Source organism: Hemiscyllium ocellatum, chromosome 47 (assembly GCF_020745735.1).
Source record: "Hemiscyllium ocellatum isolate sHemOce1 chromosome 47, sHemOce1.pat.X.cur, whole genome shotgun sequence".
NCBI lineage: Eukaryota > Metazoa > Chordata > Chondrichthyes > Orectolobiformes > Hemiscylliidae > Hemiscyllium > Hemiscyllium ocellatum.
Window position 1 is genome coordinate 99,221 of NC_083447.1, and position 13,241 is coordinate 112,461.

The 13,241-nt window shown below is 43.0% G+C and overlaps 1 protein-coding gene across 1 annotated transcript in view; it reads right to left on the reverse strand.

The window, feature by feature from the left end:
- Nucleotides 1-12,909, reverse strand: part of LOC132836607 (protein jagged-1b) — a gene marked incomplete at its 3' end in the record, with an annotated part of 84,152 nt that extends 71,243 nt beyond the window's left edge. Inside the window, 3 exon segments of the mRNA XM_060855997.1 lie at nt 130-190; nt 8,031-8,339; nt 12,766-12,909. Coding sequence (XP_060711980.1) covers nt 130-190; nt 8,031-8,339; nt 12,766-12,831 — 436 coding nt within the window.
- Nucleotides 12,910-13,241: the final 332 nt, after the last annotated feature.

Genomic DNA, 13,241 nt, shown 5'->3' on the forward strand with positions numbered 1-13,241 from the left:
ATGCCCTCCTTAGCTTTGAGAAAAGTCAACCATTATTTCATTGATACGTGAGATAGCAACAAGGAAAATTCAAAAACTTCAATACCCAATTCAAACATTACATAAGTACACAACAGGCATTCACCTTACCTGCATCATTGGCTGAATTATTATCATAATCCCATGCTTCCAGTATCAGGGAGTAGGATCTCTGAAAATCAGAAGGAGCAGCTTATCAAAGAGCAGCCATGCCCTGAAAAGAATTACTCAATAGTGTTACGACATGGGGTAAACCCCTCTGCTATTTTAAACCTGACACACAGAGAAGCTCACCTCATGCCGTACTCAAGAGGCAAAGAACCATCCTAGATCTTACTATTTAAAGTAAATATTAACAATTTTGTTCTTTAAGCCAACAGAGAACATTAAAACAACAACTTCTTACAACTCCTTTCTCTTAAACCCATCTTTTATCTTCCACTCTACAATACCGGTTTGATTTTAAAAAAACCCGATTAAGATTTACAAAAATTAGTCATGTTTCAAAACCAGCCAGCTTTGTCGATTGTCCTCTGTAGATTTTCCTCTGGGTTTTCCTGGGTCGTCTTTTCTTCGGTCTTTTGCTGCACAACTTTTCTCATGGATAAATACCTTTCAGAGAGCGATTCGGCTAGTAGTCTATACTTGTTGATGCTCTTCGACAATAGACAACAGGTGCAGGAGTAGGCCACTCAGCCCTTCGAGCCAGCACCACCATTCATTATGATCATGGCTGATCATCCACAATCAGTATCCTGTTCCTATCTTATTCCCATAACCCTTGATTCCATTATCTTTAAGAGCTCTATCCATCTCTTTCTTGAAAGTATCCAGAGACTTGGCTTCCACTGCTTTCTGGGGCAGAGCATTCCATATATCCACTACTCTCTGGGTGAAGAAGTTTCTTCCCAACTCTGTTCTAAATGGCCTACCACTTATTTTTAAACTGTCCTCTGGTTCTGGACTCACCCATCAGTGGAAACATGCTTCCTGCCTCCAGAGTGTCCAATCCTTTAATAATCTTATACGTCCCAATCAGATCCCCTCTCAACCTTCTAAATTCAAGTGTATACAAGCCAGTGGCTCCAGTCTTTCAACATATGATTGTCCCACCATTTCGGAAGTTGACCTTGTGAACCTACACTGCACTCCCTTAATAGCCAGAGTGTCCTTCTTCAAATTTGTAGGCCAAAACTGCACACAATACTCCAGGTGCGGTCTCATCAGGGTCCTGTACAGCTACAGAAGGACGTCTTTGCTCCTATACTCAATTTTGCCTGTTATGAAGGTCAGCATGCCATTAGATTTCTTCACTGCCTGCTGCACCTGCATGCTTGCCTTCATCGACTGATGTACAAGAACATCTCGTTGTACATCCCCTTTACCTAACTTGACTCCATTTAGATAGTAATCTGCCTTCCTGTTCTTGCCACCAAAGTGGATAACCATACATTTATTCACATTAAACTGCATCTGCCATGCACCTGTCCACTCACTTAGCCTGTTCAAGTCACCCTGTATTCTCATAACATCCTCCTCACATTTCACCCTGCCACCCAGCTTTGCGTCATCAGCAAATTTGCTAATATTACTTTTAATGACTTCATCTATATCATTTAATATATATTGTAAAAGCTGCAGTCCCAGCACAGAACCTTGTGGTACCCTACTGGTCACCGCCTGCCATTCCGAAAGGGACCCGTTTATCACTACTCTTTGCTTCCTGTCAGCCAGCCAATTTTCAATGCAAGTCAGTACCTTGCCCCTAATACCATGTGGAGAAAGTGAGGTCTGCAGATGCTGGAGATCAGAGCTGAAAATGTGTCGCTGGAAAAGCGCAGCAGGTCAGGCAGCATCCAAGGAGCAGGAGATTCGACGTTTCGGGCATAAGCCTGATTCATAAAGAAGGGCTTTTGCCCGAAACGTCGAATCTCCTGCTCCTTGGATGCTGCCTGACCTGCTGCGCTTTTCCAGCAACACATTTTCAGCCCTAATACCATGTGCCCTAATTTTGCTCACTAACCTCTTATGTGGGACCTTATTAAAGGCTTTCTGAAAGTCCAGGTACATTACATTCACTGGCTCTCCCTTGTCCATTTTCATAGTTGCATCCTCAAAAAATTGCAGAAGATTAGTCAAGCACAATTTCCCCTTCGTAAATCTATGCTGACTCTGACCTATCCTGTTACTACTATCCAAATGAGTCATAATTTTATAATTGACTCCAACATCTTTCCCACCCCTGACATCAGGCTAACCGGTCTATAATTCCCTGTTTTCTCTCTCCCTCCCTTTTTGAAAAGTCGGATAACATTAGCTACCCTCTGCAGGAACTGATCTTGAATCGGTAGAACATTGGAAAATGATTACCAACGCATCCACGATTTCTGGAGCCACCTCCTTAAGTACCATGGGATGCAGACCATCAGGTTCCAGAAACTTATCAACCTTTAGACCTAACAGTCTATCCAACGTCATTTCTTGCCTAATATAAATTCCCTTCAGTTCATCCATTACCCCAGGTCCTTCAGCCACTATTACACCTGGAGATTGCTCATGTCTTCTCCAGTGAAGACAGATCCAAAGTACTTATTCAATTCTTCTGCCATTTCCTTATTCCCCATTATAGATTCGCCCATTTCTGTCTTCAAGGGCCCAATTTTTGTCTTAACCATTTTTTTTCTTTTCACATACCTAAAAAAACTTTTACTATTCTCCTTTATATTTTTGGCCAGTTTGCCTTCGTACCTCATTTTTTCTCCACGTATTACCTTTTTAGTTATCCTCTGTTGCTCATTAAAAGTTTCCCAGCCTCTGCTTCCTGCTCATCTTTGCCATGTTATCTGTTTTCACTTTTATTTTTATACATGTCTTAACTTCCCTCATCAGCCACGGCCGCCCCTGCCTCCCCTTAGGATCTTTCTTCCTCTTTGGAATGAACTGATCTTGCACCTTCTGCATTATATCCAGAAATACCTGCCATTGTGGTTTCACTGCCATCCCTGCTCGGGCATTGAACCATTGAACTTTGGCCAGCTCCTCCCTCATAGCTCCATAGTTCCCTTTGTTCAACTGCAATACTGACACTCCCAATTCTCCCTTCTCCCTCTCAAATTGTGATTAAAATTTATCATATTATGGTCACTACTTCCTAATGGCTCCTTTACTTCGAGGTCCCTGAACGAACCGATTCATTGCACAATACCAGATTCAGAATTGGCTTCTCCCTGGTAGGCTCCAGTGCAAGCTGTTCTAAGAATCCATCTTGGAGGTACTCCACAAACTCCTTTTCTTAGAGTCCAGTACCATCCTGATTCTCCCAGTCTACCTGTATGTTGAAATACCTCATAACAGGCCAATTTAAACTCCTTATTCAACTTACACCCTACATCCAGACTACTGTTGGGGGCCTATAGATAACTCCCATTAGGGTCTTTCTAGCCTTAGAATTTCTCAGCTCTATCCATATTGACTCTACATCTCCTGATTCTATGTCTCCCTTCACAAGGGATTGAATATCATTCCTCACCAACAGGGCCACTCCACCCCCTCTGCCAGTCAGTCTGTCCTTACGATAGCACATATAGCCTTGAATATTCATTTCCCAGACCCTGTCCAGTTGAAGCCACGTCTCGGTTATTCCCATAACATCTCACCTGTCAATTTCCAACTGAGCCTCAATCTCATCCATCTTATTTCTTATGCCTCGTGCATTCATATACAATATTTTTAAATTGATACTTACCTCACCCTTACTATCAATCCCTGTTTCACTTGACCATACTGTATGATCCCTTCTTGAGTTTTCTGCTCCATTGATTCTGTTGTCTTTCTTAACTTCTCTTAACCTCACTTTCCCTTTAACTTCCTTCTTAAATTTCCAGTTTGTCCCCTCCACCCCACTACTTAGTTTAAACACCCCTGTATTGCAGTGGCAAACCTGCCTGCCAGAATGCTGGTCCCCCACCTATAAAAGTGCAACCTGTCCCTCTTGTATAATTTATCCTTACCGCTAAACATACCCCAGTGATCCAAGAATTTAAATCCTTGCTTCTTGTACCAGTTCCTCAGACACACGTTCAAGTCCATTATCTCCCTGTTCCTGCCCTGTCCAGCCTGAGGAACTGGAAGCAAATCGGAGATAACCACCCTTTTCAGCCTTCTTCCAAATTCTCTGATGTCCCACTGTAGAATGTCCCTCCTCTTCTTTCCGGTGTCATTTATGCCGACATGCACCACCACCTCTGGCTCTTCACTTTCGCCCTTGAAGATTTCCTGCACTCTGTTGGTGACGTCCTGGATCCTGGCACCAGGAAGGCCACACACCATCCTCAAATCCCACTTGTTGCTGCAGAAACCCTTTTCGGTCCCTCTCACTATGGAGTCCCCTATTACCACAGCTCTGCATGATGTCTGACTCCTCAGCTCTGCCTCCACACAATTTTCGATTGGACCTGTCCACCTCTCAGACTGGTAGTGTCATCTGTCTTGACACTTTCCAAGAGATTCAACCTATTCACGAGAGATATTTTCCCCGGGGTCTGTTGTACTTGAATCATCTCTTCCTTCCTCATCATCATCACCCTTCTCTCTTCTGATATGCTCGGTGTAATGATCTTGCTGAAGATCCTGTCCAGAAAACTCTTGTTCTCTCAGATAAACCCGAGGTCATCTTGTTCTTTCTTCAGTGCTGCAACATGTTCCTTCAGAAGCTGGATGTGTACACACTTTCCACAGCGATAGGAGCCAGAGACACCATCAGTGTCCCTGACCTCCCACATCATGCACACAGCACTCTGAATCAGCTTGGCAGTCATGTCTTCACCCTCTTCAACTGTGGTGTAATCTCCTCACTCAGCGTCTTCGCTGAAGACTCCTGAGCCAAAGGCTCTCACTTTTCTCACCAGATACTTTCCTCAACCCCCTTTTTTTGCTGCGAGTCTGTGCTGTTTGCTGTTCTCTTTTCTGATCTCTCCCAAATTACTTCAAAATATTTGGTTTTATACCTGAAAGCATTGGATCATTTCATTGGTTTGATGTCATCCCAAACAGTGAAATTCAAATTTGGTTGGATTTTTGCATCTGAGCTATAATTTAAACTGGGCTTTTGCCCGAAACGTCGATTTTACTGCTCCTCGGATGCTGCCTGAACCGCTGGGCTTTTCCAGCACCACTAATCCAGAATATAATTTAAACCGATTGGCCAAATTTGAATTTATTTTTTGTTCCATGGCAACACAACTCCAGCTATTCGTTTCAACCAAATGTTACATTTTTACCTTGTCCACAACACTCTGTGCTCTCAGTCAGTCCTTGCTAGCATCCTCTCTCTCTTCAAGGTACAATACACACCTACACCTTCATGACAATTGATTAGTCAATGAATTCTATTGGCATCAGCTCAAATGTGGCAAAAAAGACTCCTGTGGATGATAACCCCAATTTGCCTTCCCCCTCAACTGATAGATCAGTGTTCCTCCCTATTGTTCATCACATGGGAGAGGGTCAAGGGCACAAATTGTATCCTGGATGGGGGACTTCACTGACATTCACTAAGAATGGCTCACCAGCAGAACTACTGATCAGGCTGCTCTAGTCCTAAAGGACATAACTGCCAAACTGGTTCTGCAAAAGGTAAAAATGGTTCCAACTAAAAAAGTAAAACTCTCATCCTCACTAACCTAGCTGATGGTGTTGCACCTGTTTATGACAATATTGATAGAAGTGCCTAGTGAACAATTCACCTGAAGACGAAGTTTTATCTTCTCACAGAGGATACCCTCTGATATCTGTGTAGCACTAACACTCTGCTAAGTGGGATAAATTTTAGACACGTATGTAGCATCTCAAAAATGGGCAACTGTGAGACATTTGACACATCAGTAGCAGAATTGTGTTCAACCACGACTCATAACTTTATGGCCTGGTGCATCGCCCTTCTATTGTTATGTTCATTGAAAAGTCCAGGTGGTCATCTCAGCAGCAACACCACATTTAGCTAAACATGAGATGTCAACTTGGTGAAGCTATAACACATATTACTGGAGTGCCAAACGGTGAAGCATAATGACATAGCTGAGTGATCAGACAACCAACAAATCAGATCAATCCCATCCTCAATGATAGGGAGCCCAGCACATCAGTGAAAAAGATAAGGCTGAAACATTTACAACAATATTCATCTAAAAATACTGAGTGGGTAACACAACTCAGCATCCTCTAGCATCATAAATGCCAAGCTTCTGCTGATTTCCTTCACCCCATGTGATATTGAAAAATGGCTGAAGGCATTAAATACTGAAAGGACTATGGGCCTGGTCAATATTCCAGTCATAAAATTGAATTCTTGTGCCTCAGAACTAGTCACGGATCTAGCCAAGCTGTTCCAGGACAGCTATAATACTATTATCTATTTGATGATTTGAAAATAGCCCAAGTATGTCCTGTACACAAAAAAGTAAGAAAATCTAGCCCAGCTAAATACTGCACCATTATTATTCCACCCTCAAAGCGATGGAAGGTGTCATCAACAGTGCTACCAAGTGTTACTTATTTTTTAAACTGACATGGTGAGCAAATTGTAGACCCTTCCCAAGCTGGAACGCTCACTCATAAAAGGAAAGGAAAGGATTTTGGATATCTCTCAAACACTAGTTCATTAGAACAGTAGTGCCTGACTATTTGCAGATAAGTCTTTGCATGCAGTGCCCATTGCTTCCTATTCATTTTTGGGATATGGGTGTCACTGGCTGAACCAGCTCTTATTCCCTAAACTTAATTGCCCAGAGGTTAAGTCAGACTTAGCCACATATCTGTGGGACTGGAATTACATACAGGCCAGACCAAATAAGTATGACAGATTTGTTTTCCTGAAGGAGGTTATTTAACCAGATGAGTTTTTTTACACAGAAATCAGCAGACTTCTTCTATGTCTTTATTCAATTCAAATGTAATCATTGGCCATGGTGGAATTTGAACCCCTATCCCAAGGCCTCTGAATGACTAGTTCAGTACCATTACCCCATTACCACCACTTCCCCTCCCATGGACAAACACATCTGAATTTACAATTTGGTTGCTTTATGAGAATTTTATGATACATCTTACAATCACTGAATAACTTATTTCACACACTCCATTACAGACTCCATACAGGAAGGGGAAAAAGTGAGGACTGTAGATGTTGGAGATCAGAGTCAAAAAGTGTGGTACTGGAAAAGCACAGTTGATCAGGCAACATCTGAGGAGCAGGAGAATCAACGGTTCGAGCATAAGCTCTTCATCAGGAATGTTCTTCCTGATGAAGAGTTTATGCTCAAACTGTCAACTCTCCTGCTCCTCAGATGCTGCCTGATCAGCTGTGCTTTTCCAGCACCACACCTTTTGACTGTGAGTACAGATAGTAAGAGATATAAAGCAAGTTTGTCAAAAGGGAAGATAACCCCTTTTTCTTCATATATGCAGACAAGCCCCTAACTACATGAGGAGTTTCCTTTTGCTGGAGAATGATCTTGTTTTCTTCTGGAGATTTTACTACAAGCTAACCTATTAGTAAATGGAATTAGTTCCATTGCACAAATACAACTGCAGTGCGACGCCTTACTTGAAACAGGGGCAGTAAGAATAGTTAAGAAATGATCCATGCACACAGTGGATTACTCCTGGGTAATGAGTGAAGGTTATAAACCCTACAGGATATTGTAGAGTTCTAAGTTATAAACTTGCCACTGGCAAAAGATAATTTGTTGCAGCAATGAGTTATTTTTCATGTTAATTACACAAAATTCCAAAGTGCTTCTTCAAACCTTAGTTTATCAGTCAGGTAAGTTGGGGACTTTGAATAGCTTCACATTGGTGGCGGCTCTGGGAATAGCTTGATTTCCAGTGCACTACCTCAGTGGGTTGTGAAATTATGAAATGTCTCCTTAAGTATTTGCTGTTCATTTACCATTTTCCCTTCTTATCTGGTCCCAGGCAACAAGCAGTCATTAAAAATGGGAGCAATATCTTACCGGCCATGCAAAACGAAAGGGGACTCTGATACTGCCGGCATTTTCATCACTGTTTTTGCTTTTGAAAGAAAATGAATTGCCACCTAAAATGGAGCTGGAACCTGTCCCCAGGATGCAAGGTCCCCCAGGAAGCACCCGGACTTGGTAATGCTTGAGGCAGACATGAAAACGTGTGTCACATTCATCTTGTGTGCAGCGGGAATGGGGAGTTTCCCGCTCACCATCACAACAGACGCCACTGTGAAGCTCGCCATTGCGATTCTGCATCAATCTAATTTGAAGCTCAAAAGTCCCAGCTGCATGAGGAATCTGCAAAAGAGAATAAAATTGTATTAGGAGGGCCAACCAGGATTGTCCAATAGGGAACTGGCCTTTGAATCAAATTTATAGAAGATGGAAGACAGTGGTCATTCAGCCAAAAACACATGGATTACAAGACAAACTGAAGCCACTTCAGGCTGTTCAGCTATTTCTCTAGCACCTACCCAATTTGTGTACATATTCCTGACTTAACAAATATCTAACACCTTCAGTTTTGACATTTCAATTGATCTTGATTTTCAATAGCCTTTTGGTGGATCAGAATTCCAGATTTCCAATTGACCTTCATGTGAAGAAATCCTTCCTGACTTCACACCCAAAGACTTGACGTTGATTTTAGACCTCACTTCATTGTCCTGGACTCCCCCACCACAGGAAACTGTCCTCAATAGCTCATTTCAATCACCCTTTTAAAGCTACCTTGTACATCCAGTTTGCAAAACACTACTCTTTTAACCCTAGCTACAATTGCTAACTCTGAATGGACCTCTCCAGTGCAAGGGATACAGCAACCCAAGAAGGTAGCTCACCACCACCTTCTCATGGGAAGTTTGGGATTGGCCTTAAATGCTGGCCCAACTGGCGAGACCCACATTCCAGGAAAGAATTTAAAAAATGAAAATGGTTGAGTTGTCATTTTTCTGAATTGTTGTCTTTTTCATGTTTGGTCTCCCTTGGTCAATGTTGAGAGTGCAGTGCTGGAAAAGCACAGCAGGTCATGCAGCATTCCAGGGGCAGGAGAATCGACATTTCAGACATAAACACTTCATCAGGAATGAAGCTTGTAGGCTGGGGGGGCAGGGCTGAGAGATAAATGGGAGGGGGTGTGGCTGCGGGAAAGTTAAAGCGTTCAGCCATGGGGCATTGCAGTTGGTTGGTGTGGGTGTCCCAGAGATGTTCTCTGAAAAGACTTGCAAGTAGGCATTATGTCTCTCCAATGTAGAGGAGACCCTACGCCAAACCCTAGCCACCTAATGCCTGTAGAAATAATGCCTCATCTTCCGCCTTGGGACCCTGCAACTGCACGGGATCAATGTGGATTTCACCAGTTTCCTCATTTCCCCTCACCCCAACTTATCCCAGTCCCAAGCCTCCAACTCGCCACTGCCCTTTTGACCTGTCCATCTTCCTTCCTACATATCCACTCCACCCACCTCTCTGACCTGTCACCTCACCCTCCACCTTCATTTGTCTATCACATCCCCAGCTATCTTCCCCCCCAACCCCACCCCTCCCTCCCATTTATCTCTCAGCAACTTCCCCCGCCCCCAGCCCACAAGCTTCATTCTTGATGAAGAACTTATGCCCAAAATTTTGATTCTCCTGCTCCTCAGATGCTGCCTGACCTGCTGTGCCTTTCCAGCACCATACTCTCGAATCTGATGTCCAGCATCTGCAGTCCTTACTTTTTCCTCTCTTGGTCAATACTTGAAACTGTGGTCCCTAACCTGCTTGCATCCACCCCTGGCTTTCTACAATGTCACTTCCATACACTATTTTTTAAAATTGTTGATGGGAATGCCTTCTTTGGCCATCGGGAAATTGAGACCAATTCTCGTAGATTCCAAGCTACTCAAGGAGGGCTGCTATGGTATCATTCTGGTGAATGGGTTCTGCCCCCCCCACCCCCAATGGACTTATGAGGTACTGTATCCAGAATGAAGCGCATTTGTGGGGTCCAGCACAGCTCTGGGCAGCTGATTAGCAACGATGAGCTTTTCACTTTGAGTCCTTGAGATAAAGGCCAACATTCCATGATTTTTTCATGACCTCATGTTGCCATCTCTTTATGAAATTATTTCTAGATGTTTCACCACATCACATTCTAATGCTAATTGCCCAACACCAGTCAAACAACTTTTATTCTATCATCAATAGATACACCATTAATATATGGAAATGTTCAAAGTAAATATAAGGACATACACAGTTGTGTTGTTGCTGACCAGAAAGTTCAGGAGATTAATCTTTAATTTCTAGAGATGACAGGATAACCCCTGACACTTGGCAATGTCTCAGCTGTCCACGAAGTGTTAGCAAATTCTGTACTTAGATCCCTAAATCTTCCTGGCTCAGTTCTGAGCATCTCCCCATTTAGAAAGTGTTTGAAACCAAAGTGGATGCCTCACACTTTTGCACACTGAACACTATTTGCCACAATATTGACCCTTGCTCGATCAATGCACTTTTATAACTTTCTGCTTTCATCTGATTCATTTACTTTGTCATCTAACTTACTGTCAACAACACATTTATAATCTCCATTAGCCCCCAGCTATCCACTATATTCCTTATTCCATTTCTCTGTACAATGTTCAGTTGTCTTTGAGGCTTCACCTCATTACCATATGGATTGCCAGGATGTTTCAGGGACCTATGAAGAGTCAGCCCCATCACCGTGGGTCTAGATATGTGAAGGCCTGACCAGGTAAAGATATTAGTGAACAAGGTGGATTTTTTTTCAATAATTGAGTAGTTTCATGGTTTCCACCCCTTTTTATTCCAATTTATTGAATATAATTAATTTAATTTCTTTACCAAGTTACTGGGAACTCATGCTTTGGTATTATAACTCCAACCCTCTAGATTAATGGTCCAGTGACAGCTGCCGTCCCACTATTTAAACATTTTGGTTGGAAGAGCTATACCATTCCATGGGTTATCAGTGTTAAGCATTCTACTACTCATCTTAACAGACTGTGATCCTTCACTAAGTTCTCTTCCCCACACCTCTCCCATCACAAGGATTCTTTTTGGTATTGATGGTCCAGCTCACAATGACCCACTGGTGACATATTCACCCGTCTCATGAGTGCATAAAGTGCTCTCAAAGGGAATATGTGTGTTCCACATTAACACCGTAAGGAATAGGAATAGGAATAGGCTGTTCACCCCCTCAAGCCTGGTCTGCCATGGTTGATTCATAAGTTATATCCACTGGACAGACACCTAATGCCAAACTGCAGCAGAGGCAATTGCTCGGTCCTGCTGTTCGCAGGAAGTCTTGATTTTCTGGATCTATAGTAGCTGAATGCAGAATGACCAATGGAAAGTCAGGGTGGAGAATGATGTGGGGGTGCTGGTGTTGGACTGGGATGGACAAAATTAAAAATCACACAACACCAGGTTAGAGTCCAATAGGTTTATTTGGAAGTACATGCTTTTGGAATACTGCTCCTTCATCAGGTAGCTAGTGGGGTAGGATCATTGGACAAGAAATTTATAGTAAAAGATCAAAGTGCCATACAACTAATGCAATGTATTGAACAAACCTAGATGTCTTTAATCACTTAGAATAGGATTGCACATTTTAATTCATTAATATGCAAATCCCTAAACTACTTTCAAGTCACGTTCAGAGATAACAAGGTTTTAGGAAAAAAACTATAAATTCTGTGTGTTACAACTGTGTCCTCCGCAACCACCTGATGAAGGAGCGGCGCTCTGAAAGCTAGTGCTTCCAATTAAACCTGTTAGACTACAACTTGGTTCTGGATTAGTGGTGCTGGAAGAGCACAGCAGTTCAGGCAGCATCCAAGGACCTGGTGTTGTATGATTTTTAACTTAGAAAAAAAGGGTGACATCTCAGCTCAGCTCATTAAAGGTATGAGATTAGAGTCTGTCTGCATCCCAATCTTGAGTCAGACTGGTTCTACTACCAAAGTAGGAATTTATAAAATGTCACATGTAATGAGTCCCTACAGATTGTGCGCTTTTTGAACAAGATAGAATGTATCTGCAAATACAAATCTGCAAATTCACATTCACCCCAGGGACGCACGCGCGCGCCCGCGTGTATGTATGTGCATGCGTATGCGGAACTGTGAAGGAGTGTTTGTGTGTGTGCGTGTGTGGGAGCGGCGATCATACATACACACATCCAAACATACAGAAACCCCGAGCTGTAACTAATTCCCACAGGACATTCATTCCCGAGCGATTACATTAATGACCGCAGGACAGTGCACTTCAGGGTAAGTGTGTACATTTGAAGAGAGCCCATAGTGATACCACTCCTTTCAGCTTTGCAGGTCCTACAGTTCCTGCTTTTGTCTTTCTGCATCAAATTACATTAACAGCCGGCAACATAATTATCAATCCTGCAGCACAAACTATACCTCTGTGTGCAGGGCACTCTGCAGGGTCACTGTTAAATAGGAAAAAGTTTTCTGGATTCAAAATTGTACTGTCAAAATAATCTTTGACAACTATTAGCTCCCTCAACAACATCAGAAACTGCCCAGACTCAGGTTCCCAATTACAGGAAATCTTGCAACAAGACCGATAGCCAACAAGGATCCATAAATTTTCAATTGAAATATTTCATTGCAGTAATCAAATATGAGTGAGACACCGATGCAGCTCCAGAGACTGGAGTTTTGGTGCACTGTTAGTGACATGCAGAAGCACGCACCTCGGGCTCGGGGATCAGAATGAACATCACGATGACTGTCAGGGTTTTTAATCCACTCAGACACATCTCCCTGTCTCCGGCTCCTGGGCAAATCTCTCCTCCGGTTTTGTTTGGGACCAGCTGCAGTTCCTCAGCCGAAGCTCAGTCCCTACATCCCGGGGGGAATGGGAAGATCCCAGCCCCCTACTGAAAACCTCTGCATTTCTGGCCAATTGAAATGGGAGATGTCAAGGTAGAGAACCAATGGCTGAGCAGTGACCGCCCGCCCAGAATGAGATTGGAGTTAGCCGCAGGAGTCTCATTTTGATTGTTCCGGAATTCACAGAATCGTAGAATGGTCACGGTGCAGGAGGTCGCCATTCGCTCCATCGTGCACAGGGAAACGGAGACACAACACAAAAACAGCAATTCAGAGAAACAGCTAAGAGAGTATTTTACTTTCCAACGGAGAACAGAACAAAAACTGTTCAATTCGT